Raw genomic sequence first — 27160 nt, 5'->3', positions numbered from 1 at the left:
GTCACTTACTGTGTGGTTCCTGCTAATGATGCATGGCTGTATTCGATCATTAGCAAAACATTCTCAAGATAGTGAATGTTCATTTTAGTCGCTTTTCTCTAGCCAGCTATTGGCGGCAGCCAATAAATTTAATTCAATCACTCAATTATTCAATAACTCCTCTGCATTTACTGTATATCAAAATTAAACCAAATTATTGAAGACTCTTTCCTTTCTGTCGTGTATCATAATTTGTGTAGTGACCCAAAATATTAAACTGCTTTCTCTTTCTTCTTAGTAATTGGATATTCTTTTGTCTTCCCGAGGGTATTAAGTTTTGTCTGTACGTATTACCTCTAGTTGGTTACACTCAGTCATCTGCCTTGTCAGATGCGCGGTATGATAGGAGTCGTGTCCTCTACAAAGTCAAGAGCTAGTCATGTCTTGATAAACTTAAGGCAATGTTAGTCCTTTGAGTATAGCTGCCAGAATCATAAATTGATAGTTTTTTCTTCATCAAGGACTGACTGCTCAAACATAATTTACTTTTCATGTACACCTGTGTTGGTGTAGATTAATTTGCTGGGCTCTCTCATATGTAGGTTGTTATCATATCAACAATGCACTTAACAATAAAATGCTACAATCAAGCGTAATTGACCTCCAATGCATTTATATGGCACACCATTGAGTCTTGTGTTGTACAGTTTAGGTGTGTCATGTGTCAACATTTTACTACATGTGGTAATAAGACTCTTTGTGGATGTTATAAACGAACTGCTGTAGAGGCTTACTTATCAGCTATTAATTATATATATACTGCATTCATTGAGGTGGTGCTCTCCAAATGTACTGTATGTCACCTTTTTAATACTTGATACCACCTTTTGTTGCGTCTTTGGATGGTTTACTTTAGAATTAGTGAAAACGGAGTTGTCTGCATTTTTAAACATAATGCGCGTGCGTACTTATGTATAATCTACATACATTGTGCACACATATATATATATATATAATAAAGGCAGGATTTGCAGTCTCTTGCGCGGAAGTGCTCAATAATAAAATAGAGCAATGTCAAATTAAGCAAGATGAAAGTTTAAGTCAAGTTTAAAACAATTTTATTACTAATAGTTTCATATTGCAAAGCAGTAATCTTCAGATAAAATTGCTAACACTAAAAGCGCCATGTATATATAGGTTGAAATAAAAGCATAGTTGTTAAAATACCTGAAAGCATCGCTGATTAGTAGGATTAAAATTAGAAAGCAATGCGATGATGTACAATGTAATGAGACAAAGGTTAACAATCTAGGTGTTAAAAAATTAAGTTTTAAAATTACTCAAAACGAATCTGCCAACGTGTCTACATGTTAATACAAGCTCACACTTTTTGTTCAAAGTAGCGGTTTCAGGTCTGCATATGATGTAGAATATCTCATATAGACATAGGTTACATCTGCCTGTTGTCTTATTATAAGATGTGGTTCTTCTCACTATCTCCCACTTGATATTATAATTTATGTTTTTGTCCTTCAGCGTCCGTCCGTATATAATTACTTAGCTAGGTGATCTTGTGCACTCATTTCTAAAGGTTGACATATGGTTGTAATATCGTTGTTTAAATGTGGTATAAGTCAAACTTATGTAATGCTCATCTGGTAAGCTATTATCGGTGTTGACTGTTGTTCTGTATATATGATAGACATGCCCAAGCACTTTCCTTGTAGTGGGCAGCTACTACTATCTCGGCAGTTGCAGTCTCTCGATTCTGTTTTCATTAGCGTACTATTATGACGCTGCAGTAGCCTAGTGTTCTGAGCACTGATGATATTGCTCACATTGTTCATGCAACGGTAGCTAATTTTAACTGAGTTTTCATTGAAAATTTTATGTAGAATATGAGATTTTGGGAACTCTACGTCTAGAATATGAAAAATATGTCTTACCGATGTTAGTTGCTACATTCTTGTTGAAAGGTGAATTATACCATAGTACCTTTCTTGGTACCTGGTCTTTTTCCTGTTACTTGGAGCATTAATCTTCTGGTCAGGTTGAAACAGAATGTTGTAATTATGTCCACTATGATAGAGTGTTTGCTGGTATATGTCAGTTTCGGCAGTGAATGTAGTGTGGTCTGATGATGTCACTAAGTCTCTTGTTTATAACTAGTGGTATGTTATTTATTAGTCTAGGTGGATGGTTAGACTTAGTATGTACATAATGTGGATGTGCATTAGGCTTGTGCTAGATTCTGTGTATAGCTGTAGTTGGGTTGAGGTTTATTTCTAAGAAGTTGATCACCTTTTTGTTTGCGGATACGGTTAAATGCAGTCCATTTGTAAGAAAAATGGAACTGAGTTTTTTCTCAATTTTTTCTGCTTCTTTTGGTGTTTTGTTGGTTATTCCAAGGCCGTCATCGCGATATAATCCAAAAGTATTGCCTATTTCATTATTAATTCGGTTTGAGTATGTACGCCCAGACTAGTTCACAGCATTCCGCCCCATCAAAGCTTCCCATAGTAATGTCAAATAATCTATTGGATGTGTTCTTTGGCCATGCTATATTTTGGCTGAACAAAAATGATTTTTTGGCGTGTGTGATGGTATTTTTCTCATTCTCTGATATGTTTGTTATGGAGGAAAATCCAGTGCGTCATTCATCAGCTGTTTTGTGATCGAAGGATAAAAGTTTACCACATCAAACTCTAAGAATGTATACCCTACAGGATGAAAATATTCGATGGATTTAATAATTCGCAATTTCGCGAACAGTCAATTCCGTGAATTATTAAATTCCGCGAATAATTAGTTCTATTGTTAAACACAAGGGAGAGTAACTACTGCTTCAAATTAAAAACTAGCCGCTAGGCAGAAGTACTAAACGTAGCTGAGTTCCAAACTTTTTTAAAATCATCGCCGGGTCTTCGAGTTAACCCCATTGCCAATGCATCACACTTCTTTACAAAATTATTCAAGGTTTTCACAAGTTATTCGGCATGGTGTCGTCATTGCAAGAATCTCTCTTACAGCTTTTTACATTGAAATAAACTCCATCAACCTCTAATACCGAAGTTGATGACGATAATGATTCTGATCTGGACATTATGGTATGTATTTGATTTGCAGTACACATACGTTTTTACATAATTAACTTGCGTTAGTTCATTCTCTTGTTTAAAATCTGATAGCTTTCATTCAATACTTCAGCTATTGTTTTTGTACTTCCCTTACACTTGTTAATATTTTTTTGTGTTTACTGCAGATTGAGAATGAAACAGAACCTATTCCGATTACGAAAACTAGAGACAAGTAGTAATATTCACATAGGCAGGAATATTGGCAGAGAAGCAACCAGTCAACCTAGACCCCTTCATCAACAACAACTCTTTGATATCGCTGCAGCAAACATGATTATATTATATATAAATTCATATGTAGAGATATATATATATTCAGAATATATATTTATACATATTTCATAAATATAGAGATTTTTAAGGATTTTTAGAGATATTGATATGGAGATATTTTTATGTATAGATATATTACCGTAAAATTTATTACAAGCTTGAGTGTACAAATAAAATATTTCAAATACAAATAAAATTTTACAGGCGATAAATGGAGTAAATAAAAGCAGTTTGGCCCTTATAGCGGCTGTCTGGCAATAAAATTAAATTGATACTCTTGATAAGTAAATACAGTGAAACATGGATAACTCGCCCTCGGATATAGCGAACACATGGTTAACTCGACTGGATTTGCTTGATCCGTTCCCACGCAATGATAAATGGCTCTATATAACTCGAATTCAACACTGTTATAACGAACTGTTTTTTGCCCAACGGCTACCGAAACGGATGCTATCGCTTTAGAAAATCACTTTATTCCAAGCCATAGAGGTAAACCTCAACTTTTCATAATTCATAAGCGTCGTTATTACCTCCATCGGCAAAATATTTTTGTCAACGACTGTTCTAAAGGTTTAGTGAAATTTGATTTATACTGCTATACGATGAATAGCGCGGACTGGCCCGGCCACGGGCGCAAGGATTTTCGCCACGCACATACAAAACAAAAATCTTTTCAAACTGTTGTTTTGTATGTGCGTGGCGAAAATCCTTGAGTGCGTGACCCGGCTAGCCCGTGACGAATATTTTTCCGAAGTTGATTCCGTGTTGAATCAACGTCGGAATGTTGAATGTTTAAAACGTCTTAAAATTTGTTTTTATTAAGCGTATACGTTTTCTTAGCTAAAAAAACTATTCATCGTTTGACCTAAACACAGAATACGTGTGTACATTCAATAAGTATCCATTCAAAAAGCGTGAGTGATATACAATGTACTGTTAAACCTCGTAAAACTTTTAATTGAACTGCCTCGGAGTGTTGCTCTTAACGAATCCCAGGTAAAGTAAGGTAATCTTTCCATAAACTTCAAGAAATATCGGCAAAATTGATCGTGGGTAAAACGCTCAAAAGAAAAAGATGTCTTTTCTTTGAGCATTTCAGCAACGATCAAGTTTTGCCAATGTCAATCTAAAAAACGTCCTGGTAATAACATCACCTCAAACAACAAACCAATCTCAAGTGATAGAAAAATCTCTATACTTTTTGATAAAAACGTTTTAAACTTTACATTAGAAGCATTTAATTTGAAACAAGCCATTTGTGCTTTTGATTTATATTATAGTTTGTATATGTTCATGTATCTACTAATAAATAAGTGAATACATGGACTTGTGACAGTGCTCTGATAACTTGAACACTCTGATAATTCGAACACTTTTGCTCGGTCCCTTGAAGGTTGAGTTATCCGAGTTTCACTGTATTCTCCTCGTTAGCAGCTGCGGTCACTTCTACCTCAATTTCAAGACCTCCCTGAATGATTGATGATCTTCTAGGAATGACATCCACCACCTTTGCAGTCATTGTGCCTCCGTGTATGATGAAAAGCTGCTTACTCTACTTATTTCACAGGGTAGATGACCAACCGTTGCGCAGTCTGCGTTTACTAGCTTTACTGCTAATGGGCCGTGCAGATTATTGGGCTCTCTCTCACTCTAAAACAAATAACGAAGCGGAAAGGATGGGAAAAATAAATACTGCATTTTACCAAAGAACCAAAGTAAAATTCAATTATTAATTTAGTAAATGGTTTAAAAAAACTCATCACTTACCACAAGGTGTTGGTTCATCAAAGGACTCCAAATCGATGTATATACGTGAAAATCTCTGAGCGCAGCAAGAAATTTGTAGCTTAGCATGATCGACTCATAGTTGTCAGCTAAATAGAAACCTAAACGCGTGGTGGACGCATGTGAAGAGTTAACTCTATTGCTCGCCGCAATAGAGTTAACTCTTAATAGAGAGTGAGTGTGTTTATCTACGAATAAATTAGTCCGCAGATATGCACGAAAAAGGCAATTTGCGCGGAACTTAACTCCGCAAATATATTCATCCTGTAGGGTATTTGTTCTTATTTGCGATATTGTTAAACCAGAATACTACAGCACTGCTGTAGTATTCCTCCATTGATGAATTTAGAGTTTGTCGTTTATATCGTTCATGATGCGCTGCAGCCATAGCTTACTGACTTTGCCAATCTCTGACTTGGTCAGGTTAATCAGTCGGCATGATGGGTTATTTTCAAAGTTAGACTTATGGTCCTTTAATGTGATGTAGGCTTCTCTCTCCACCATAGTGTTAATTCTATTGCTTATGTCTAATTTATCCGTAGTAACTTTAGCTTTACCATTGATAAGCGTGATAGTGTCCTTGTCTGCTTTCTTGTAGTTAGTGGTCATGTTGTTTTTGAGCAGATTTTTGTAATTGTCCCCCTCTAATTTGTAATAGTTGTTGGATTTATCAGCCGGTACTACTAATTTGTACATATATATATATACAAAATAATGATATGTCTATAAATCTGTTCATGAAAAGAGGCAGAGCTAGTAATTCAATCTCTCCAATTTCAGCGTAAGGCAGTCTTATTACATGTTTGATATAAAAACTCTTGAGCAATTGATCTTAGGCATTGCAATGTGTCCTTCCCTTTTCTAGCATGTTAATGATTTGTAGAAACAGGTGCGCTGCTGTAGTTTGATTGTCATCACAGTTTGCTATTGTGCAGCTGATTGAATGGATTGGGGGTTGTAGACCTGTCCCTTACTGTGTGGTTCCTGCTGATGGTGCATGGCTGTATTCAATCATTAGCAAAACATTCTCAAGATAGTGAATGTTCATCTTAGTTGCTTTTCTCCAGCCAGCTAGTGCCGGCAGCCAATAAATTTAATTCAGTTACTCAATTATTCAATAACTCCTCTGCATTTACTGTATATCAAAATAAAACCAAGTTATTGAACACTCCTTCCTTTCTGTCATGTATCATAATTTGTGTAGTGACCCAAAATATTAAATTGCTTTCTCTTTCTTCTTAGTAATTGGATATTCTTTTGTCTTCCCGAGGGTATTAAGTTTTGCCTGTACATATTACCTCTAGTTGGTTACACTCAGTCATCTGCCTTGTCAAATGCGTGGTATGATAGGAGTCGTGTCCTCTAAACCGGGTAATAAAAAGCCTTGAATTTTTTATTGCCCGGGCATTCCTCTAATATATATATATATACATATACATATACTAGCTGTGCTACCCGACATTGCCCAGGTAATAAAAAAGTCTTTGGTCGCAAAATTGATTTATATTTAACATATAACAACATGTGCCATTCTAACTTTCAAACTACATATCATGAGACAAGTGTTTTGTGTAGTTGAAATAATTTAATAGAAAATAAAAACATCCGTAAAGGTTTTCAAAGTTTGACAAACTGCATCTTCCAAACTACATATCATGAGGAAAAGGTTCAAATAAATGTGCAGGTCAAATAAATTACTAAAAATAAAACAACTATAAAAGGGTTTCGATATAAATGTGAAATAATTAGCAAGTAATAGCTAAATTAAGTCGGTTTTGCTACGATTACAATAAAGGATGATTCGGTAAAGATTCAATTATTACGAACTGGGAAAACAAAATAAAAATCCTGAATATGTTGAATTGATGATAACAATTCTTGTATAACATCCATGTACAAATTTAGCTATCGGCCTACGGCCAGTCATTTTACCGAAAAATGCCGATATTGTTTCATTATATGTAAACAATCTTTTTTTAATTCAAACTCTATCCAAAATAGTTTTGTTAAAAACTATTTTGGATAGAGTTTTGGACATAGGTCATAGCTCATAGCTCATAGGTCACCTGTCCAAAGGACATAGGTGACCTATGAGAGAAGGCCTATGTCCACAATTTTGAACATAGGTCTTCTCTCATCAGGTGATAACTTTCTCAAGTTATCACCTGATAAGAGAAGACCTATGTCCAAAATTGTGGACATAGGTCTTCTCTCATCAGGTGATAACTTTCTCAAGTTATCACCTGGTAAGAGAAGACCTATGTCCAAAATTGTGGACATAGGTCTTCTCTCATCAGGTGATAACTTTCTCAAGTTATCACCTGATGAGAGAAGACCTATGGATAACAGTACTTTTACAAGAAGATGATGAAGAGCTCACATTTCTGACATTCCTTTACAACGATTTGCTTACTTTTTTCTAAACAGTCAAGTCTATTCTGCAACGTAAAACAAAAATATATTATATGTTTACTATAAAGCAGAACAAAAAATATTTTTATTATAAAAAGAGCGGTAGACCTACTACCTGTTAGTCATTTATTTGTATCCAATGGTCAAGGTTGGGATATAAGATAACTTCTGATGATACTTCAACTCGTGATATTCAGATTGGTAGACTGACGTCGTAACACCTGCACCAATCGATCGCCTTCAACTATTAATGAACAATTGCACAGCCACCCTATTCTCTGTTTTGTCGACACACCTAACGATCTACCATGACGAACTAGAATGTTTCGGAAGTTGTATACATATAATGCTGTAGATATAACGCTATACGCACGTCATTTTCCTCTTGCAGCGGCGAGATAGGTGACCATTCGAATCGAATTGGAGAACTCGCCTGACTTGACACTGCCTTACATGGAATTTTTTACGTAGTGCGAAGCAAAAATTTCACATAAATTCTTTACTTTTTCTGTTTGCATTGTAGGAGGTATACGTTATAGGAGGTATACGTTATAGGAGGTATACGTTATAGGAGTGTCTACTATATATACTATATGTATACACTATATACATTATATATAAACTATTCATACTATATATATACACTATATATATATATACACTATATATGCACTATATGTTCTCTCCCACTCGGCGAGGAGATTAAAAAGTGCTTGTTTGTAAGAACAACTGTAATTCCGGTAGTCATTGGAGCATTATGTATGTATATTATGTATATTGGAGCATTATGTTACATGCGCACATGTGGCTTGCACATATACTGGCAACAATCAACGCAAGTCAGTTGCAGAAAAGCGCGTTATTGTGAATGATTGTTTAATGATTCACTTGTGCTAGGTCACAGATTCCAATACTAGTGTAGCGTTGTGTGTTTGACGTCGTGTGTTTGACGTTGTGCGTTTGACGTCGTATGTTTGGCATCGTGTGTTTGACGTCGTGTGTTTGATGTTGTGTGTTTGAGGTCAAGTGTTTGACGTCGTGTGTTTGATGTCGTGTGTTTGATGTCGTGTGTTTGACGTCGTGTGTTTGAAATGTTCAACATTGAATATAGCCCACACGGATATATTGCACATTATTTGTACAAAATATTTCAAGTAAAAAGATACAAGCTGCTCACAATCTTTACAAACAGCTCTGCATTGTTCCTAAGATAGCTGATGTGTCTGAGCACAAAGTCTTTACTTACAGACATTCAGGCAACCAAAGTTGAATGCACCGAGAGGTGTGATTCATTTAAAACTGTTTAATTTTATTTTATATCTGCTTATAGCAAAAGTCAAACGTCCTTATTTTTAGTAAAATAAAGCAGAGGTGTCAAGCTATGAACTCAAAACCATTATAAGCAGGCAGATGACTTTACTCAAGTCAGTCTAAAAATTATTTCTGGTGCACAAATTAAAAATGTGATTATACCTAGAATGCTAAGCCTGGTGAGTCCGGTATACCATGAGTGAGTGGTGCCAGTGAGAAATGTAGAAACTACAGTAACGATTTTTACTCTAAAAAATAGTGAACAGGAAACAAAAAGCGTTTGTCGAACCACGAGTTTAGTCTCAGTGCATAAGTCACCTAGAAGTATTTGTATACACCTGTGACTTCTCCTTCTGAGAATACCTAAGAAACAGAGTTTACTGTCATTAAATGGGTTTTCAGCATTGGCCTGCCATATTCCAGCAAATATGTCACTAGCTGTCTGCTAATATTCTAGTACAATCAAAAATTTAGGCTGACAATCTTAGCAAGTGGGAGTTATGCCAACACTCATATTAGAAAGATAATATAGACAAAAATATTTGATAGTTAGTGTTTTACTCACTATTATTTCTATTATCACTTGATTTCTATTTCATTGTTTCAGTAGTAGCTCTACGTGTAACATATTTTCTAGTACTGTCTTCCGAATTGTGAAATAATAAATTATTGAGATCTCTAACTGTTCCTTGAACTACGCTGTTAATAGTGTATTTAATTGTCATAATGGCACACAACACATCAACTCTGTTTTGAAGGTAGCCTTATATACGGTGAATGAGCTTATTTAGAGGCACTACAAAAACTCACGCAGCAATAATGATGCTATTAACTGTTGTGTAAATAGATCCTTGAATGCTGCCACTCCTTTCTGGTATTTGTTGCAGCCTGTGCCTTGCTTCTAGGTGGTGCTGACAAGTGTACCAGATTTACAGTCAGGATTTTCAAGGGAGTTGTTTATTCGATGGTGTGACAACCCACGAAACACCATAGTGCTTACCAACCGAACATCTCCCAACACACTAACACGAAAGCTTATGGAGAAAGGTGACGTCAAGGAATTAGAGTTAGAAGTGGGTAGTTTTCTTATTAGTTGCGTTGTTGCTCAAGAAAATCGCCAAGAATATTATAGACTTTGCTGTGTTTATTATTGTAATAGATAGATGAAGAACAATGACAACTACTGTAAAACCTCTATTTGAACGTCATTGCGCTCTATTTTTCAACCCTTCCTCTATAGTGGCGGTCAAATAGAGGTGGCGTTCAAATAGAGGGTGGCGTTGTATTTTTCAAATAGCTCATCAGAATTTCGGGAAGATAAATTTACCTCTATTACGGGCAAAGCGGATGTCGCCCATGTTTTGCACTCTCTTTTGGATGGAGCAACATTAACACTTGTTGATGCACGAAATCTGCTAACTTTCCTCCAACTTGTAGATCTCTAAGTAAATATGCCTTGGGAAGCCGAGAAATAGCTCTACCAGTTGATATCTATTGCTGGTAATAGTCTGCGATGATGTTATAGCCTGTGCCCTGCTTTCCAATTTGTTGGCGCTTTCAATTTTTTTATTTTATTCTAAATTTGAAGGCATATTTTTATTTTATAACTACAATATGACATGTAACTACACTTGTATATTTGACAATGTTGCATGAAAGCTCATTGTACTCACTGATATGTTCGCTACAGTTTGCAGCCAAAACTGTTCAACTAAATCAAAGAGGAGTTATGAGCATCAATCCATTGTAAGACGAGTTAAGATAACTGTAAGGATAGTATCAAATAATATGCTATAAATCTACAAATTTATAAGTTACATAATAATCTATCAAATGCTACAAATACATATTCAGGAACAAGTAACATAAACAAATCATGCTTATAATACATGAGAAACAAAATTAACATTTTTGAAACAAAAACATTTGCACCGTTCGTTCGGCCAATACGAAAGCCGAGTGAAAGCAACTAGCGAAATCATTTCATTTTCTTTTGGTTTTTTAATACCTTCTACAATGTCCTCTGACCTCAACTGTTCTTCAGCACTGCTGAACTAGTTGATATTAGTGTCCAAACAGTTTTTTAGCCGAGCAAAACTTGTACACGTTGCATTTCGCAAAAATAATGATAAACTTTTAGTCTCATGGACGTTAAGCACAACTTTTAGCCTAAAACTAGTTGTTCACACACCATCATAAATGTAAACCATGTTTCACATACAGTATGCACTCTTACAACGTAAATAATCCGTTTCAGAAATGTTTACGATATACAGATTTTATGTTATAAGAACAGTAAAATACATGTAAATTACTTAATCCGTTCCAAAATCTTTCCAAACTCACCCCTTCGGGCTTACAAAAAGGAAAAACTTTACTTAACCTCTTTTAATTTGTGGGCTGTCCCGTAACTGCAGCATTATTAGTTTGCACGGACAACTTTTTTCCTTTTTATGATCAATCTCACTGGTTTTTGTAGACCATGTTTGCGGTAATTCTACAATATGTTGATGGGGAGCTCATATCTTCGACGCTCATTTACAACGATTTGCTTATTTTTCTAAACAGCAATGTGTACTCTTCAAAGTAAAACTAATAACAAATATTTCATACGTCGACACAAGAAAGCAACACAACAAAATATTTCACAAAAAAGCGATACTACCTGTCCGTCGACTATCTGTATCCAGGTGTCAGGGTTAGGATGAAAGAGAACTTTCGACGGTACTCCAACTCGTAACATTCAGATTGGTGGACCGACGCTGTAACATCTGTACCAATCGATCGCCTTTGTATTTACGAACAATGGGCAGCTTCCCTATTCTATGATTTGTCGACACATCTGAGGATGGATCACGACGAATTAGATTGTTGCGAAAGTTATATACGTATATAATATGTAGGTACAAGGCTATATGCACGTCGTTTTTGCTTTCGCAAGTGCGACGAGATAGATTAACGTTCAAATAGAATTTGAGAACTCGCCCAACTTAGCATTTTATATTATATGGAATTTGTTACGTAGTAGGAAGTAAAAACTTTGCATAAAATTTTTACGCTGTCTGGATTTTGCGTTATAAGAGGTATATGTTATAGGAGCTTCTACTGTACGTCAGAGTATCAAAGTTGGCATTAAATTAGAGGTTTTACGGTATATACCATCTTGTAAATTAGGTAATGTTGACATACTGGTTTCAATATTACCAAGTAATTAATACAAGGATTAAATCTGTTGAAAAGATTGAATAGTTTTATTTTGCTATTCACTGGTGCACGAAGTCTAAATAGTATGAAATACTGGTCAGCATTTACAGACTGGGACATGTCCTCGAGGGTGAACAACTCCTATAAATTTTGTATTGATGAAACTTTCAGATAAAATACGAAACAGATTATCATGTTAAGAGTTATTGTTCGATAATTAGCCGTTTGTGAAGTTATTGTGAGGTTTTTGACTGCCCTTTTATTCCTAACCCATGGCATAAGATCTACTTTTCTGTTTCATTGAGATCTGCCTGCAGAAATCTGTAATATAATTAAAAATTTAGTACTTTACTTCACGCGAAGCTTTGAAACTGTAAAACAACTTCTTTGCCCTCGTAACTCTCAGGCAAATTGGGGTGCTCAAGTATCTAGTCTGCTGTTCTGACCCTCACCAGAATTGTCAATGCTGCAGGTATGCAATATTTGTTTATGTTGCAGGTAAAAGCAAGAGTTAAACTAGATGGTGAGGAGTTGGAAGTGTATCAGAAAAAAAAGTTGGAGGAAAAGCTGGAACAGCAGCGGCTAGAAGCCGAGCGCGAGGCTTTAGAGTTAGTTTACTTCCCTTCATTTTAGTTTTTAATTTTAGAAATATTTTGATAATGCCATTTGCTTGCTTGACCATCGTTCATTACGGGTTAAGATTCTCAACAGACTTTCTCTTTTTATTCGCGAGTAGCGCTCTATTTAGACTTTGCTCTCTCCTAGGGAGTCTGACTCAGATATATCAGACGAGGAACCTGAGGCTCACATACCGGGTGAGAAACAAGACCAACATGACCTGCTACTCACAAGCAGCCAGGCTAAGTCTCGATCAGGCTTCTTCAAGCAGGCCAAGAGGATGTTTCCCATGTTTCCATATGTGGAGGAAGTACTCAAGTGGGACGACTATGGCGAGATCATCAGGTGAGCCACTCAAAGGTTTAGTCAATAAAAATGCTATAGAAGATGTTCCAGCAATTTTGGTAAAGATGTTACCTATCTGTGGCATGTGTTGATTGTTGCCATTTCTGTAGTTGTTATTTTATTATAATTATTATCAATTATCCGGTTATTACGTATTTTGTTAATTATCACTTTATAATTCGTATAACCTATAGTGCTGTTCATTTAGTTTATTGTTATGCCATTTGAGAGTAGTATTTGACAATGGCTATGTTAGGGTTGTCTACCTTCTAGACATTAGCGGATAGCCTACTGTAATAGTCAGCAATAAAGGGCCATTCAGCTGTTAACTCCGCCATTTGTGGCTAGATAGCCAAACCTCTCTATGGGTTTGCTCTACTCATTCTGCTATGTGCACACGACTCACTTGTATAAAATCTAGTCAACAAGTGTGTACATGTATAGCTCCGCTCCGCTTTATCTAATATTCAAGGTGCTGGTGTTCGCGGTAACTTCTTTAATGGCAGATCTCGTTTCTTAGCGTACACCATTTAAACAATTTAGCATTTGTGAATTTGGAGTATTGGATTGCGTTCTGTTTATACATTCACTATATTTAGTTTGGAGGAGTATAACTTCTCAGATGTGAAGTTAGTAGACACTCAAATGATGGCTAGTGAAGAAACGGAAACCCGAATAGAGGAAGTCATGGAGGTGGAACCTGAGCCAGAAAAGCACGTCGAGGATGAGGTGATGACATATGAATGCTGACTTGTTGTTATTTGAGGGTTAGAAAACAACTGACCCGCTGTTGTTTCTTGATAGTCCTAGTAGCTACTGAGCTAGCAGTTTAGTCTATGTAGCTCTATGTTTCTACCTAGGTTATTATTATACCAAGTGTAATTGAAAGAAGCTGCAGAAACTAAGGGGTTTTCAGTTGTGGTGCCACGCAGTAAGATGCTTTGTAATCATTAAAGATGAACTTACACAAAATTTAGTAGATTGTATCAGAAGGTGTCAGTATTTTTCTATCACTTGCAATTGATTGTTATTGATGTCTGGGGTGATCTGACTGCCAGGATGTTTCCAAATCAAAATCAACAAAGTATGATCGCATATAAAACACTCGGAAGAAAAATACATGCGAAATGATGTCACTAGTTGCAATCATTGTTATAGCAGGTATCGGCTATTACGTTAAAGTTGCAGCGTTATGCGTCTCTATTCTCTCGGTCGCTTTGCAACTATAGATGTCATATTCACACTTCTGGTTGATCTAAGCGTTTTAACCACGTCCAAGTTTTGCTGACTTTAATCTTGAAACATCCTGGCAGCCAGATCATCTCAAACATCAAACACAGCCATAAATGATAGAAAAATACCGATACTCTCCGATAAAATTTACTGAAATTTTGTGCAAGTTCATCTTTAACTGGCTGACAGGATTTCTTGCGTGTCTTATTGTATGCGCTACATGTAGATGGAGTTATCCATATTAGTACCCAATGACACCAGCTGACTGTTACCAACACGGTTTCTGTAGATACCTACCAAGTGTGTAACCACAGTACAGACCGTGCACATTGCCGCCAAGGTTCTCTACATCAACTTTGAAGGCAGGTCTGATAGCAAGAGTATCAAGGAATTGCTTGAGAAGATCAAACCTCGGCAACTTGTGAGTGAATCTTGTGCTTGCTCCGGTCAGTTTTGCTCTTTCAAGTGCTTGTAATGGATTGTGGAGTATAAGGTGCCTGTCATGAACTGAGTACTCTGTAGCTGTAGTAGGTTGAGTATTTGTAGTGTTCGTGCGTGGCACGAACCGGGCTCTTAGTGGGCTGTGTATCTGTGGTCCGCTGAATATCTACTAGTAGGTTGCTGGGAGCTCTCTGTTTTGCTCAACAACCCTTTGTTGCTTTTGGTGAATTGAAACAACAAGCAAATCGTTAATTCAAGAACCTACTAAATATTAGTCGTCAAATGTTACATGATAGATTTGATACATTTTATCAAAGAAAAATTCATCGAACAGCCCTGTCCATTGTTTATTTTTGTGCTAGCAGTTGGTAATGGCAGTACTGCTGCCATTCAACTCGGACTCATGCTTAGACTCTCTATGCTTACTGGCGGCCTCTTTTGCAGGTATTAGTTCATGGTAGCAAGGACTCAACAATGTCATTAGCCAAGTACTGCCAAGAGAATTCTGTTTGTTTAGGTGAGGTATTCAGTCCTGCAATCGGAGACACCATAGACGCCACAATGGAGCGTCACATTTTCCAGGTAGAGCACCTGTCACACTCTACAACACCTGTCACATTGTACAGTACCTGTCACACGCTCTTGTACCATTACTTCAACCCTAAATAATAAATTATTACATTCATATTCTGCTGACCAACCTTCTGACCTCATTTTATTCGTAGTCCAGAATCTGGTGGGTGTGTTTCCTCTACGGTCAGGCATAGCCATTTATGCACATGAGAGAAAATCATTACATCACCTAAAGAGATCTAATTGTTCATTTTGCAGGTGAAGCTCATTGATTCACTCATCAGTCAAATAAAGTTTGCAAAGACATCTACAGCAGAACTTGCCTGGGTAGATGGACAGGTAAATGGCCTTTTCTATCCATTTCACTCGGTTTTACGTTCACAAACATTTTTTATTTATACAAAAGCCTGAGATAGAAGACAGCAGTCTGTCCTTTATTAGCAACTCTACAGGTAGAGTAATAAGGGGCAGCAGGTAGAGTAATCAGGGGCAGCAGGTAGAGTAATCAGGGGCAGCAGGTAGAGTAATCAGGGGCAGTAGGTAGAGTAATAAGTGGCAGTAGGTAGAGTAATAAGGGGCCGCAGGTAGAGTAATCTGGAGCAGCAGGTAGAGTAATAAGGGGCAGCAGGTAGAGTAATCTGGAGCAGCATGTAGAGTAATAAGAGGCAGCATGTAGAGTAATCAGGGGCAACAGGTAGAGTAATCAGGGGCAGCAGGTAGAGTAATAAGGGGCAGCAGGTAGAGTAATAAGGGGCAGCAGGTAGAGTAATAAGGGGCAGCAGGTAGAGTAATCAGGAGCAGCAGGTAGAGTAATAAGGGGCAGTAGAAATGTGAGAGTTTCTGAATAGCTATTTAGATTTTAATTCTGGAATTTGGAAAAACATAAAGGGAGCTTTTTCGAAATGGTGTTGTTTTTGATGGCATTTTTGACTGGCGTTCGTTCAATGATTTATCATTGAATAGTTCTATTAGATAGCCTTGGGATTAGCTACTTGGTCATGAATATCTACTATTGATACCAAAAGTACAGTAGTTAAGGCTATTGCGCTTTGCACTTTTCTTACAGATAAAAATACCAGAAGTAACCGCTTCTGATGAGAATGTTACAAATGAGGACGATGAAAATTTGTCGGAAGAGGAGAAACTGCAGAGAGCTACTGAGTTAAAAGAGAAGTTAGGTAGGACCTGCCTTGTACTCTCTCTGGGTTTGTCTTCTCTCATTTTTATCCTGTAAGGAGGATTAGCCGCGAGTCTGTCTGTGATGGGCCACTCAGTTCCGATTACATGTTTGTTGTTTTAAAATGAATAGTGTTGACAGACGTCGTTCAGCCCTATTCACGACCAATCACTGTATAAAATATGTGAATAATATTTGCCATTCAAGAGCTTCAAGGGTAGGTAAAGCACTCAGAGATAGTATATTTATATATTTACATCTGTTAGGCTTGTTTGAAATGAAAGGTGTAACCATGTTCTTTCATAAAACTTAACTATTTGCTAAGTTTAGTCTGTATGATGCAGTGAAATGGGTTCAAACAAAATAAAGTGTAGGAAATTGTTTAGAAAACAGGCCTTCACTATCGTGCTAGTCGCATTGGTAATTAAACAGATGGTTTTTGTGCCTATTGGCATGTTGTACGAGTAGATGAGAAACAGATTGTGGTTATAGATACATGTATGTATAGGAGTGCAAATAAGTGTAGATAAGGGTAAACATTTGTTAGCTTGTGAAGACATGTTTAGACGTGTGTAGATGTAAGTGGACATGTATGAATAACTGTAGACATGTGTTACATGTGTAGATGTAAGTGGACATGTATGAATAACTGTAGACATGTGTTACATGTGTAGATATGTGCATATGAGATGAGCAAACATGGTTGTAGACAGTTGCAGACGAGAGTAAAATACTGTGAGCGCTGACAGCTCGCGCTTATTAGTGCAGTTGTGATGTAACAATACAGTTGTGATGTAACAATACAGTTGTGATGTAACAATACAGCTGTGATGTAACAATACAGTTGTGATGTAACAATACAGCTGTGATGTAACAATACAGTTGTGATGTAACAATACAGTATATATGCTGTTGCTGGTCTTCTAGCTCAACAGGCCGCAGTGAAGGCTGATGTAGTGCCGTCCCTTAATCGATTGCCTGCAAGCCGTATTCCTCCTCATAAGGCTATATTCTTCAATGAACCCAAGCTTGCTGATCTAAAGCAGGCACTAGTCAAGGCAGGATTTCAGGCTGAGTTCAACAAAGGAGCCCTCATTGTCAATGACTTGGTCGCTATTAAAAAGGTCTGTCGCTGTTATACACACCTTTTGCATAATGTAAAACTATTATTGAATCGCTGATGCACTAGGCAAGTACGAGGCAAACAATCAGCACATCCAGCTAATAAAAAAAATGAATGTTAGCACATCTCATAAGGAAACAATTTTAATGCATCTGTTAAGTGATGTACCTACTCATTAAAGTTAATTTACATTACTAGTGGCCATTGTCTGCTAGCACAATTTGTGCAAATGCATGTTGATGGTTACTAGCTGAGATGCCACGATTTTAAATACCGGAGTCAATCCAGCCCAGATATCGTGATATCGGTATTCAGATTTCTAATCCTCTGAGTCTCACTAAAAGCAAACTAGATCCAGATATCTCATATTGCATGGCTGATTTTTGGATTACAGAAAATATTTTATATGTATTCATTAAGGGTGCGGGATTCATCCTGGTGCCTAACTCTTAGTCTCTTCTGACGGAAGTGAAGTCTCTGAAAGGAAGTGAAGTCTCTGAAATGTTTCGTTTTATTTTAATTGATGCTTTGCTAGTCATTATTATCAAGAGAAATGATTTTATCAAAACTGAATGCAAAGCAACTTGTAAAGCACACTCAAACCACTGAATCAAATTATATTTGCAACTGGTTGGGGGTCCCAGTAATAATTGGCCGGTAAGCAGATATAAATTAGTTACTTTAGCAAAGTTACATCCCCTTGTCAAATATCGCACAGCATTCCTTTGATGGTTTTAGGAAACCTTTTTATTATTTGTAGTTTAGTTTTGGAGTAAGTTATAATAACTATTTCTTGTTTTATTTTGATCTGTTGAATCTAGAGTTCATTTTAGCCTGTGAGCTTTTACTCCATCCAGTAATTGAATTGGATCGAAGTGTCTTCATTGAGCTTTTAACATTTATTTGGACAATAAGGCGTTGTTTATATAGGTACCACGCAGGACTAGTATAATTTATTTTTAAAATTTTGGCGTTTTATACTTGGTTAAACAGTATTTCAAGAATTTTTCAGATAAACTGCTTAATACTGACAAATATTTATTCTCGCCTCTTGATTAAGGTTGTCGCTTAAGATTTAGCTGATTTAGCTCGTATTAAAACTGGCTACGCTAAGGCTAACTGTAAACTCAGCTAGACGTTACACATTCATAAAAATAGTTTGGTATGCATACTGTTTGGTAGCAAAAAAATTGCTAGTGAGTCTGTCTTAATAGAATTATACTAGTTTTTGAAAGAAAACACATCTATCCAATTGTTTAAATTTTTAAGCTTGTCTTACGCTCATCTTACAGACTGTGGCTGGAGTAATACAGCTCGAGGGATGCGTCTGTGAAGTCTACTACGCTGTTAGAAATCTCTTGTATAGCCAATATGCTATAGTATAGCATTCACTTCTTCACCAGTTTTATTCATTGATATTTCATTTGTAATATATAATGCCTATCATGATCTCTGCATGAGTCAGTTGGCAATGTAAATATAAAGTGCATCCTGTACAAACTCGACTTTGGAGCTTACTCTTAACAAGTAATAAACAAGGAAGGACAACTCCAATAAGATTTGCTATTAGTCGGTGTTTAAGCGACTAAATTCAACACTGGTCATTATGGAAAATCATGAACTTTGTACTTACACCTATTATACTTTAACAAAATAGGGAAATATACTCTGTCTTCCCTTATCAAGTAGTCATGAAAGAGGACAACTCCTGTTTTAAAATTGCTACAATGTCTACATGTGTTTATGTTGGCTGAGAGCCTCGTCCAGCTCTTTCAAGCTCACCGTCAGTCAGTGTATATGCAGGCCTATACCTAACAGTTCCATCTGAGTCCACGTACTTCAACGCTGGATTCATTTTAGTTGAGCTGGCACTGCCTAGCGACGTGTAGCCATCATCATAGAGAGTACAATACGGTAAACTGAGGCCCCGTAGCAATGTCCAGATGTTACTGTAGCTGAAGCTAAGTATTGGATTTACACGCATTACTGTTGGCCATCCTTGATCAGTTGGTTGGAATGCTGTGAGATGTTGCCCATGTGGGTCAGTCAAGCGGGTTCCCATGATAATTGCCTTTATATTTGGGTGCTGACGTTTCATCTCTGCCAACTGTTCCTTGATTTTTCCAGTGAACTTCATGATAGTCAGTTCATACCTACAGTTAGAAAATCTTATAAAAAGGTCGAAGTGGATTTTTTACAGCTAAAGCAGAATTATATAAAACTTGATATTACGTCATTAAATCCATGCATGATCGCAGGAGTTGATGGCCATGGCATAATTTGTTACGCTTATCGGAGATATGGCAATAGCTGCGTATCCCTAAGTAGCTCCGCTCAAATTATTTGAATTTCACAATTTTCTAAACTACTTTTTAAATATTCTACACCTATTTGCAATTCTCGTCCTAGCCATCCTGTACTCTAACAGTCGTAATTATCTATTACACTATGAATTCGGTGAATCTCAGAATTCGGGCGGTTTATATAAAATTTATTTTGAGTAATTGAAAATGCCGAATTTTGGAAGTAATTATTGAAAATACCTAATTATCAAGACTCTTAATTGCAATGAGTTCATTTCTATTATGACAATGACTGCACATGGGAGTTGTGCTCTCGGAATTGTTTTGTGGGGAGAAAATGACAAATACAGCATCATGCTTAGAATGATTTCGCAACTAAAGTGCTACTACTAGGTGTGCATCCAAACTGAACTGAATCAAGCGTCTGCCTTTCATTTCCTATTCGAACAGAAATGTGTTGAACTTTGAAGAATTATTAATTCACGCATAATCATAATAAATAGTAGAGGCAGACGGAAAGAAAGGAAAATTTTATCCTAAAGATATTTATGGCTAGTATAGCACGCTGGGTACATTTGACAGCAATGATGCTAGCTAGACAAGGATGATGTTTGCCACTTCAAAAAACTTGTTTTATCTAGTAGAACTAAATGAGAAATGGCAAATGAACACAAGTATAAGCATTAAGTATGTGTTCTAGCTCATATTCTAAGAAAAGTTAGTCATCTTGTGTTGTACTTTCTCATAGCCTGAGTTGCCAAGGAAGAATGTTGTTATATAAGTACACTTGTGGTTAACCTAATGTTTACATGACCAGTATAACAGAATGGCTGATGTGAGTCAACGTTGCTTAGAGAGTATGCAAATTAATATGCAAAGTCATCATCAGCCTGGCTTTAGACTCCTATATCTAACTGCTGCCAGCGTCTCAAGCTAGACTACTTGTAGAAAACTAGTTAGCTTTAAAGGTTGACTTGCAACAAAATTCACATTACAGTTATTTGGTATCAAAAGATTCACCATGTCTTACTCTGTTGTGTTGTAAGTGACAAATATGTAGAAATGTGATTCCAAGCTCTTAAAAGCTCAAAAACGAAAAGCCGCGGTAGATTGGAATCGCTTTATTTCGATGACGTAGCCACGAAGTTTGGTTATCGTCTTCTCACGTATGTTCTCACGTGAATTGAAAGGCCAATAAAAAGCTCAATATAAAACTTACCGTAGTACTAGTTTATGACAAACACTTCGGGTTTTACCGAAGACCCCGTATCAAATATAGATGCTCGCTAATTTACAGTTTTGTTCCGGCCTGGTCTAATCAGCCAGTCGTAATCTGATCATGTGAACCAATACTTCGCAAATAATTTTTGCAACAATTTTCGTCATGATTACCAGACAATGATATGTACTCCTTCGAGGTATGGTTAAAAAGTTAAATGAATTTTTATGGTAAGTTATAAGATATCACTGCTAAAAGCGACAGCATTACAATGACGATAAAACAGACGCGTAAGAACAATAGACATGGTTTTATTGAATGCGTGAAGTATATTTGTGAAAATATTTCGACGAATATGGTTGCGTGAAAGTGTAAACAGAAACCATCTCTCACAGCTGCGTCACATTTGAGCCGTTTTGGAAAGAGAATCCAAACTACGGCGGTCTCGCGTGGCTGCGATTAACTGTTCGTTTTTTAGCTTTTAAGATCTTGTAATCACATTTCCACATATTTGGCACCTACAACACAACAGAGTAAGACATGGTGAACCTTATGATACCAAATAACTGTAATGTGAATTTTGTTGCAAGTCAACCTTTAATGAAATTCTAGCCTCAGCCTTAAGTTCAGCATGCTATGTAAGTGAGAAATTAACATAAAGTAGGCCCAAGTCATAAATGTATCTAAAAATAAAAGAAGCACCTACAGGTAGAAAACATCACTGGTTAAATTCGTATACATGTAGATGTTACCTGTCCAAATAGTTTTTTTCTCTGATAAAAAATTCATTGACTAGACATGAGATGAGTGTGCATTCACAAGCTTCAAACTAATTTACACACATTTATAAATCATATAGAGTTACATATTGGTACAATAAAAATAGTATGGTTTGAAACACTAGCAACTTTGAAATACGTCTGGATGTTTATTGGCTTCCAAAATTACCCTTGGCAGCAAAGCAAGTGCGACTTGATCCATTTTATGACTTTGTCAATTATATAACCACTAAATGAAGGTTCTATCATGTTACCAAAATACAAAAAAAATACGAACTTATTAACGTGTATGTCCGTCTCTTCGCCAAAAAACTATTACAAAAAAGTTATTTTGGGGATTGTGGTAAATTTCAGTGAATGCCATGGATTTTGCTGCCTTTAATTTTCTCCTAGCGAAAGTCCATGGTCATCCTTAAATGTACAGAATCTCCCAGTTATTATAAGTTTGTATTAAAAGTTCACCTTTTGTAATGTTACAAAATGGTTTGGATCATTGTAAGAACATCAGCTGGCAAAAAGACCCTCGCCGTTAAAGAGCCGAAACAGTAAAAGCCTCTTATGTTTGTAAAGAATTGTGTGAAAACCTGCTAAAAAGCAATGTAATTGGAAGCAATACATGACTTGCATTGGCAGTCCAGAATCAGAGAATTAACTACATGTATAATCAGATATGAAAGAAAAAGTGAAAAGTGATAGCTGTTATCGGAGAGACTAAAATATTTCATCAACAATGAAAAATATTTTTTCACAAGTACCTTATCTAAAAAAAATGTTTCTGCTAATCTGAATAATAGAGCCATTTAACTAGAAGGCAAACGAGCTACAAATACTTTGAATCCTTTCCAAGAAGTCAAAATTTCCCTCTTTATAATACAAATGAGTTGCTAATGCATAAATTTATGACCACCTGCTCCTTACAGCCTAATTTTAATGCTACTTAACGCAGTAATGGTTCAGCACCATAACTGTGAAACATTCTAGCATTAGAAGCCCATCAACAGAAATATTGTATCTTTTTACATCGTCTGACACACGATCTCACAAAACTTTTATCATTAACACTACAGAATTAACTGCAAAACCAAGATGCATGAATGTATAGTCAAGCAGGTAATGCAAACAAATAACCTGTCTTTGGCTGTCATTTATGCTAAAAAAGAATTACATGCAAGTCACCTGTTGATGCATTCCTCTATAAATTTATCTTCTTCAGGAAAAGGTTCATTGTTCCGTATATAGAGTGCCTGTAGACTGCCTTCTTTACCAAAGTCAGGGTGCTGGCTAGCGACTGCGTACCTACAATATTTATAAATAATAAAAACACCCAAAGGCATGAGTATACAAATTCAGTAAACTACAAATAGTCCATAGAACACCAAGAAACTAGGTCCTTGGTCTAACTATGAGGTGAGCAATTCTATGTGTCAGAACGTGAATCCTGTTTAGCCAGCACGCTATGTGGATTTACCGGCAATATTTATTAAGGAGTTATTCTAGGCTCTGGGGCGGTGGAACAGTTTAAACAAAATTCAGCCCATTCTCAAGGGAATACTTGCTTCAGCATATGAAGGGTTCGCCATAGGAAGAAAATCTCAAAATGAATTAAATTCATTTCCAGAGGTTTGACAGTACATATAGGTCTTTCAAATCACTAAAAGTACGCAGCACATTTCCGAATGAAAAATGAAGACCTCCAATAAACTGAACTTGAGTGATCTTTAACAAAATGGCAAATATATCCCGATATATTTTTTCTCACCAAAAAAAGGTGCTCTTTAAAGCTGTGACAGCAAGAAAGCCAATAACTTTGGCAAAAATGATAATGGAACAGACAACTCCCTCATTGAGCAGCTTGTACTCATTCAGCTGACTTAAGCATGAAGCTATCATAGCTTTTACTGTAGAGCTAATTATCTAGTTGGCCAACTAAAGACTCGATGGCTAAACGTTGTTACATCATCCCTTACTTCCTTTTAAAAAGCATTAAATTTGTAAAAGAAAGAAACCTAACCAAGTATACCTGATAAGTATGGTTTGCAAGCACAGTCTAATAATAGTAATCAGCAGAAGGCCAGGTGAAAAACTAGGTGAAGTTCGGGTAGATACTAGAGAGTGTCACGGCACCAAATTCCAAAGCTAAATTTTACTATTGTAATTAAACCATATATAAAACAGCAATAAAAGACTTAGAATATTATATATATTTTAAATTTCATCCTGAGAAGAGTCATCAGCAAACCCAAGCTTCTGAAACTGAAGACATCATAAATATCTAGAGGGTGAGTACAGGCCAGTTCTACTGCTAATTTAGACCGTAACCTCTAAACAGGTCTGCATATAAAGGTAAAATAGTTGTTTGATAGGATGTGTAATACGAATATGATACGGCGACATTATCAGCTGAGAAATGAATGTCCAGGCCTGAGACAGTTTGAGGAATTTGGGAACTTTTCAAGGGTTTAATTAATACCAATAGAGAGGTTCAACAATGCTTTTACTAAAAATATATACGTGCTGATCCTAGGCCCCTTTAAATAAATGTTTACAACTTCCATTCTGAGTTTAGCTACTGATATAGTATCACCTAAACCATAAACAACTTCTAAAGCACATCCCAAGATTTAAAAAGCATGTTTGACTTTTCAAGGTTATAACCTTTTCATGACTATGAAAAATTTTATAAAATAAAACTTAGTCAATAAAGTAAATACTAGATAGTCTTTATCAATTAGGTTTGTCAACTGGTAACATTGGTGCCCTTACAGTCAATACAGTTCATCACACCAGCTGGTCAAACCACACTGGTACAAATATACATCTTTGTTGCTAAAACATCAGGCACTACGAACCAGATATGGAGTAGCGCTGTACAGTCCTTTCCTCCATTGAAGCTGATGCATATCTCATCCAACTTATATCGCTCTAGTGCCTCAGTGCATACGGACATGGCTTCTGTAAGGGGAGCCTCTAGCTCTGTCCTCAACATTTTTTTCAAGTCGTGACTCGCCGAGTCTAATGGATTCTCGTTGTAGTCTATCTCGACGCCAGGCAGTAAACTTTGCCTAAATTTGCTAACACATTGTTCTACAATATCAGAATTCAATGACTCAAAGGTGATTCGCACCTTGTAGTAGTTGTTGTCAAAAACTGGGTAAGAGCCAATCGTTACCTCTGGAAACTGTTGCGCAACATGGCTAAGCTTTCGAGCTATGCTCATTTCATCTAGTGTTAGGTACACCGTCTGACCAGCCGCTGATACAGCGGAGCTTCCAATATGATCCTCTACAGCTTTAATTGCTAACTTCAAAAATCGAGGCACGCCCGGTAAAATAAATATGTTCCTCATTTGCACTATTGGAAAACCTTGGTTATTTGGAAACAATGAAGCCATCCTTGGAATAGTTGAGAGTTTCTTGTGAGTTTCTGTGTAGTTCTCCTTGAAGTAATTTTTGTAAATACTCTCCAAGGCCTCATCAACTTTCATCTCATCTCTAAAAGCTTTTGCAGCTGCCTCAAATGTGATATCATCATGGGTGGGGCCAATTCCTCCAGAAGTAAGTACAAAAGTAAACTTACTCGAAAATTCTCTTAAATAATGTTCAATCATGTTGAAATCATCCGGCACCATCACAACCGTCTTCACCTGAACTCCTTTCTTGTGAAGCCTTTGGCACATATAGAAAGAATTGCTATCTTGCACCTGCCCTTTCACTAGCTCATTGCCTATTATGATGAGCCCAACAGTTACTGTTTTCGAACCACTAGTAGAACTCATCATGTGTTTTCTAAGAGCCCGCAGTCTCACAAGTCCGATGTTGCTACCACTTCTGCTAGGAAATCTAGAGAGCAGAATATTCATTCCTCGTCTAAAAAAAGTTGATAGCACAACTTATACCTTAAAGTAAAAACGCAACGTGGAAAACTTCAACAACAACAGACCCGTTGATAAATAGCCCAAATATATGCCAGAAGGACATCAACCTACAAATACAACCCATTGCTATTTGAGGTTATGGATTAAGATTCCAAAATCACTAGTGCATGTATGACTCTGTTGTATATTACTATGAGAACTAAAAGCCATGGAATGTTGTTATTTTAAACCTGAACACAAGAATTTTTGACTATTGCATCTGTGGACAACGAGAGTCGTGACTATTTCAACTCTGTGCAACCAGCTACATAGTTTATGATCACATGAAAATTATAATACGCAGAAGTTGCAATCATAGAACATAGACTAGTCATAGACTTAGAACCGATAAACTTCAAAAGCTCATCGTTGTCACCAGGTTTATAAGATGAACAACGTTAATCTGTCGCAGGAATGTAATTCAATTTATATACGTCTAGCGTCTCAGCAAAATATCAAACAACCTGATCGAATAACTTCTGAAAAAGGATTTGATTCTTACTGCAGAGCGCTGTCTGTTTATAAATGAAAGCAAAGCATCTAGAAAGTTCCTAAATGGACATGTGCATTTGACATCAATCGTGTAGTCATGAGAAACGCATGATGAATAATGCAGAGGTCACATAGAAACATAGTCAAATAAACTATGCGGTAGTCACAGCAAACCATGCCATATATCCACAAACAACACAATGTGCTAGTCCACAAATAAAATTATCAGAAATATAAGCAAAGATGAGCAATAATAAAACTCCATATAATGGTACATCTACATGTATTAGTCATGTGCAGCCAAACCTCAATTTCGTGACAATAGTGTTGTAAGCTTATTGTTCATGACTCAAATGTTTGCGCTGCTCCAAAATTTGTGACTATTTCGCACCTGCTAGCATCAAACCTAGTTCTACTCCGCTTTTAGGCCAATGATCAAACAATGATATTCTTATTTACTCCAGTTTTAACTAAAAATCACAAGGAAATAAACTGCACAGTAAATAAAGGAAATTGGGTTTAATTGAAAAGGCTATCATTTGTATGAATTCTGGTGAAGAACTAAATACTGGATCTTCTAGGTGCACCATTCAAAAGGAACATCCGCAGAGAAAGTCATTAAAAAACTTAACTTTTTTCTCGTGATACAATGAGCTTTATGTTTATACTTACACAAAATACAGTTATTGCATACATCAGAAAAACATACCATTCAATATTGAGAAGCTATCATCTCTCAATACTTTACTCTTAATTAACAGTAGTCGGCCAAACCTTTTTGCCGCACGCTAAAGCTTAAAAAATGTGACGGGGACCAACAAAGCGGAAAAGTGCACGCCC

The 27160-nt window shown here is 36.5% G+C and overlaps 2 protein-coding genes across 3 annotated transcripts in view; one reads left to right on the top strand and one right to left on the bottom strand.

Moving 5' to 3' along the window:
* Nucleotides 1-19325, top strand: part of LOC137405371 (cleavage and polyadenylation specificity factor subunit 2-like) — a 61627-nt gene extending 42302 nt beyond the window's left edge. The window contains exons 11-20 of the mRNA XM_068091604.1: nt 9806-9973; nt 12603-12712; nt 12870-13067; nt 13667-13796; nt 14590-14721; nt 15186-15323; nt 15573-15653; nt 16381-16492; nt 17419-17615; nt 18907-19325. Coding sequence (XP_067947705.1) covers nt 9806-9973; nt 12603-12712; nt 12870-13067; nt 13667-13796; nt 14590-14721; nt 15186-15323; nt 15573-15653; nt 16381-16492; nt 17419-17615; nt 18907-18999 — 1359 coding nt within the window. The 3' untranslated portion in view covers nt 19000-19325. The remainder of the gene's footprint in view (nt 1-9805; nt 9974-12602; nt 12713-12869; nt 13068-13666; nt 13797-14589; nt 14722-15185; nt 15324-15572; nt 15654-16380; nt 16493-17418; nt 17616-18906) is intronic.
* Nucleotides 19326-19347: 22 nt separating this feature from the next.
* Nucleotides 19348-27125, bottom strand: LOC137405372 (FAD synthase-like). 2 transcript variants are annotated; one of them, XM_068091606.1, is made up of 4 exons: nt 26993-27125; nt 24765-25781; nt 23092-23211; nt 19348-19767 (listed from the first exon to the last, which is right to left on the bottom strand). In XM_068091606.1, the coding sequence occupies exons 2-4, from the start codon at nt 25772-25774 to the stop codon at nt 19356-19358; spliced, it is 1542 nt and encodes a 513-aa protein (XP_067947707.1). In that variant the 5' UTR covers nt 25775-25781; nt 26993-27125; the 3' UTR covers nt 19348-19355. The 2 variants fall into 2 exon arrangements, with proteins under 2 accessions (XP_067947707.1, XP_067947706.1); XM_068091605.1 differs by having other exon boundaries at nt 27030-27089.
* Between the last annotated feature and the right edge of the window lie 35 nt (nt 27126-27160).

The sequence above is a fragment of the Watersipora subatra genome, chromosome 9, assembly GCF_963576615.1.
Source record: "Watersipora subatra chromosome 9, tzWatSuba1.1, whole genome shotgun sequence".
NCBI classification, from domain to species: Eukaryota; Metazoa; Bryozoa; class Gymnolaemata; order Cheilostomatida; family Watersiporidae; genus Watersipora; species Watersipora subatra.
Note: the sequence above shows the minus strand (reverse complement) of the source record. Positions and strands in the feature narration are given on the sequence as shown.

What these genes read in the sequence shown, in the direction of transcription:
- LOC137405372 (XM_068091606.1), bottom strand. Translation starts at nt 25,774, where the DNA reads ATGAATATTCTGCTCTCTAGATTTCCTAGCAGAAGTGGTAGCAACATC. An exon ending in ACAGCGCTACTCCATATCTG is followed by an intron (nt 23,212 to 24,764) that starts GTTCGTAGTGCC and finishes TAAATATTGTAG; the next exon opens with GTACGCAGTCGCTAGCCAGC. An exon ending in ATAGAGGAATGCATCAACAG is followed by an intron (nt 19,768 to 23,091) that starts GTGACTTGCATG and finishes TTCTAACTGTAG; the next exon opens with GTATGAACTGACTATCATGA.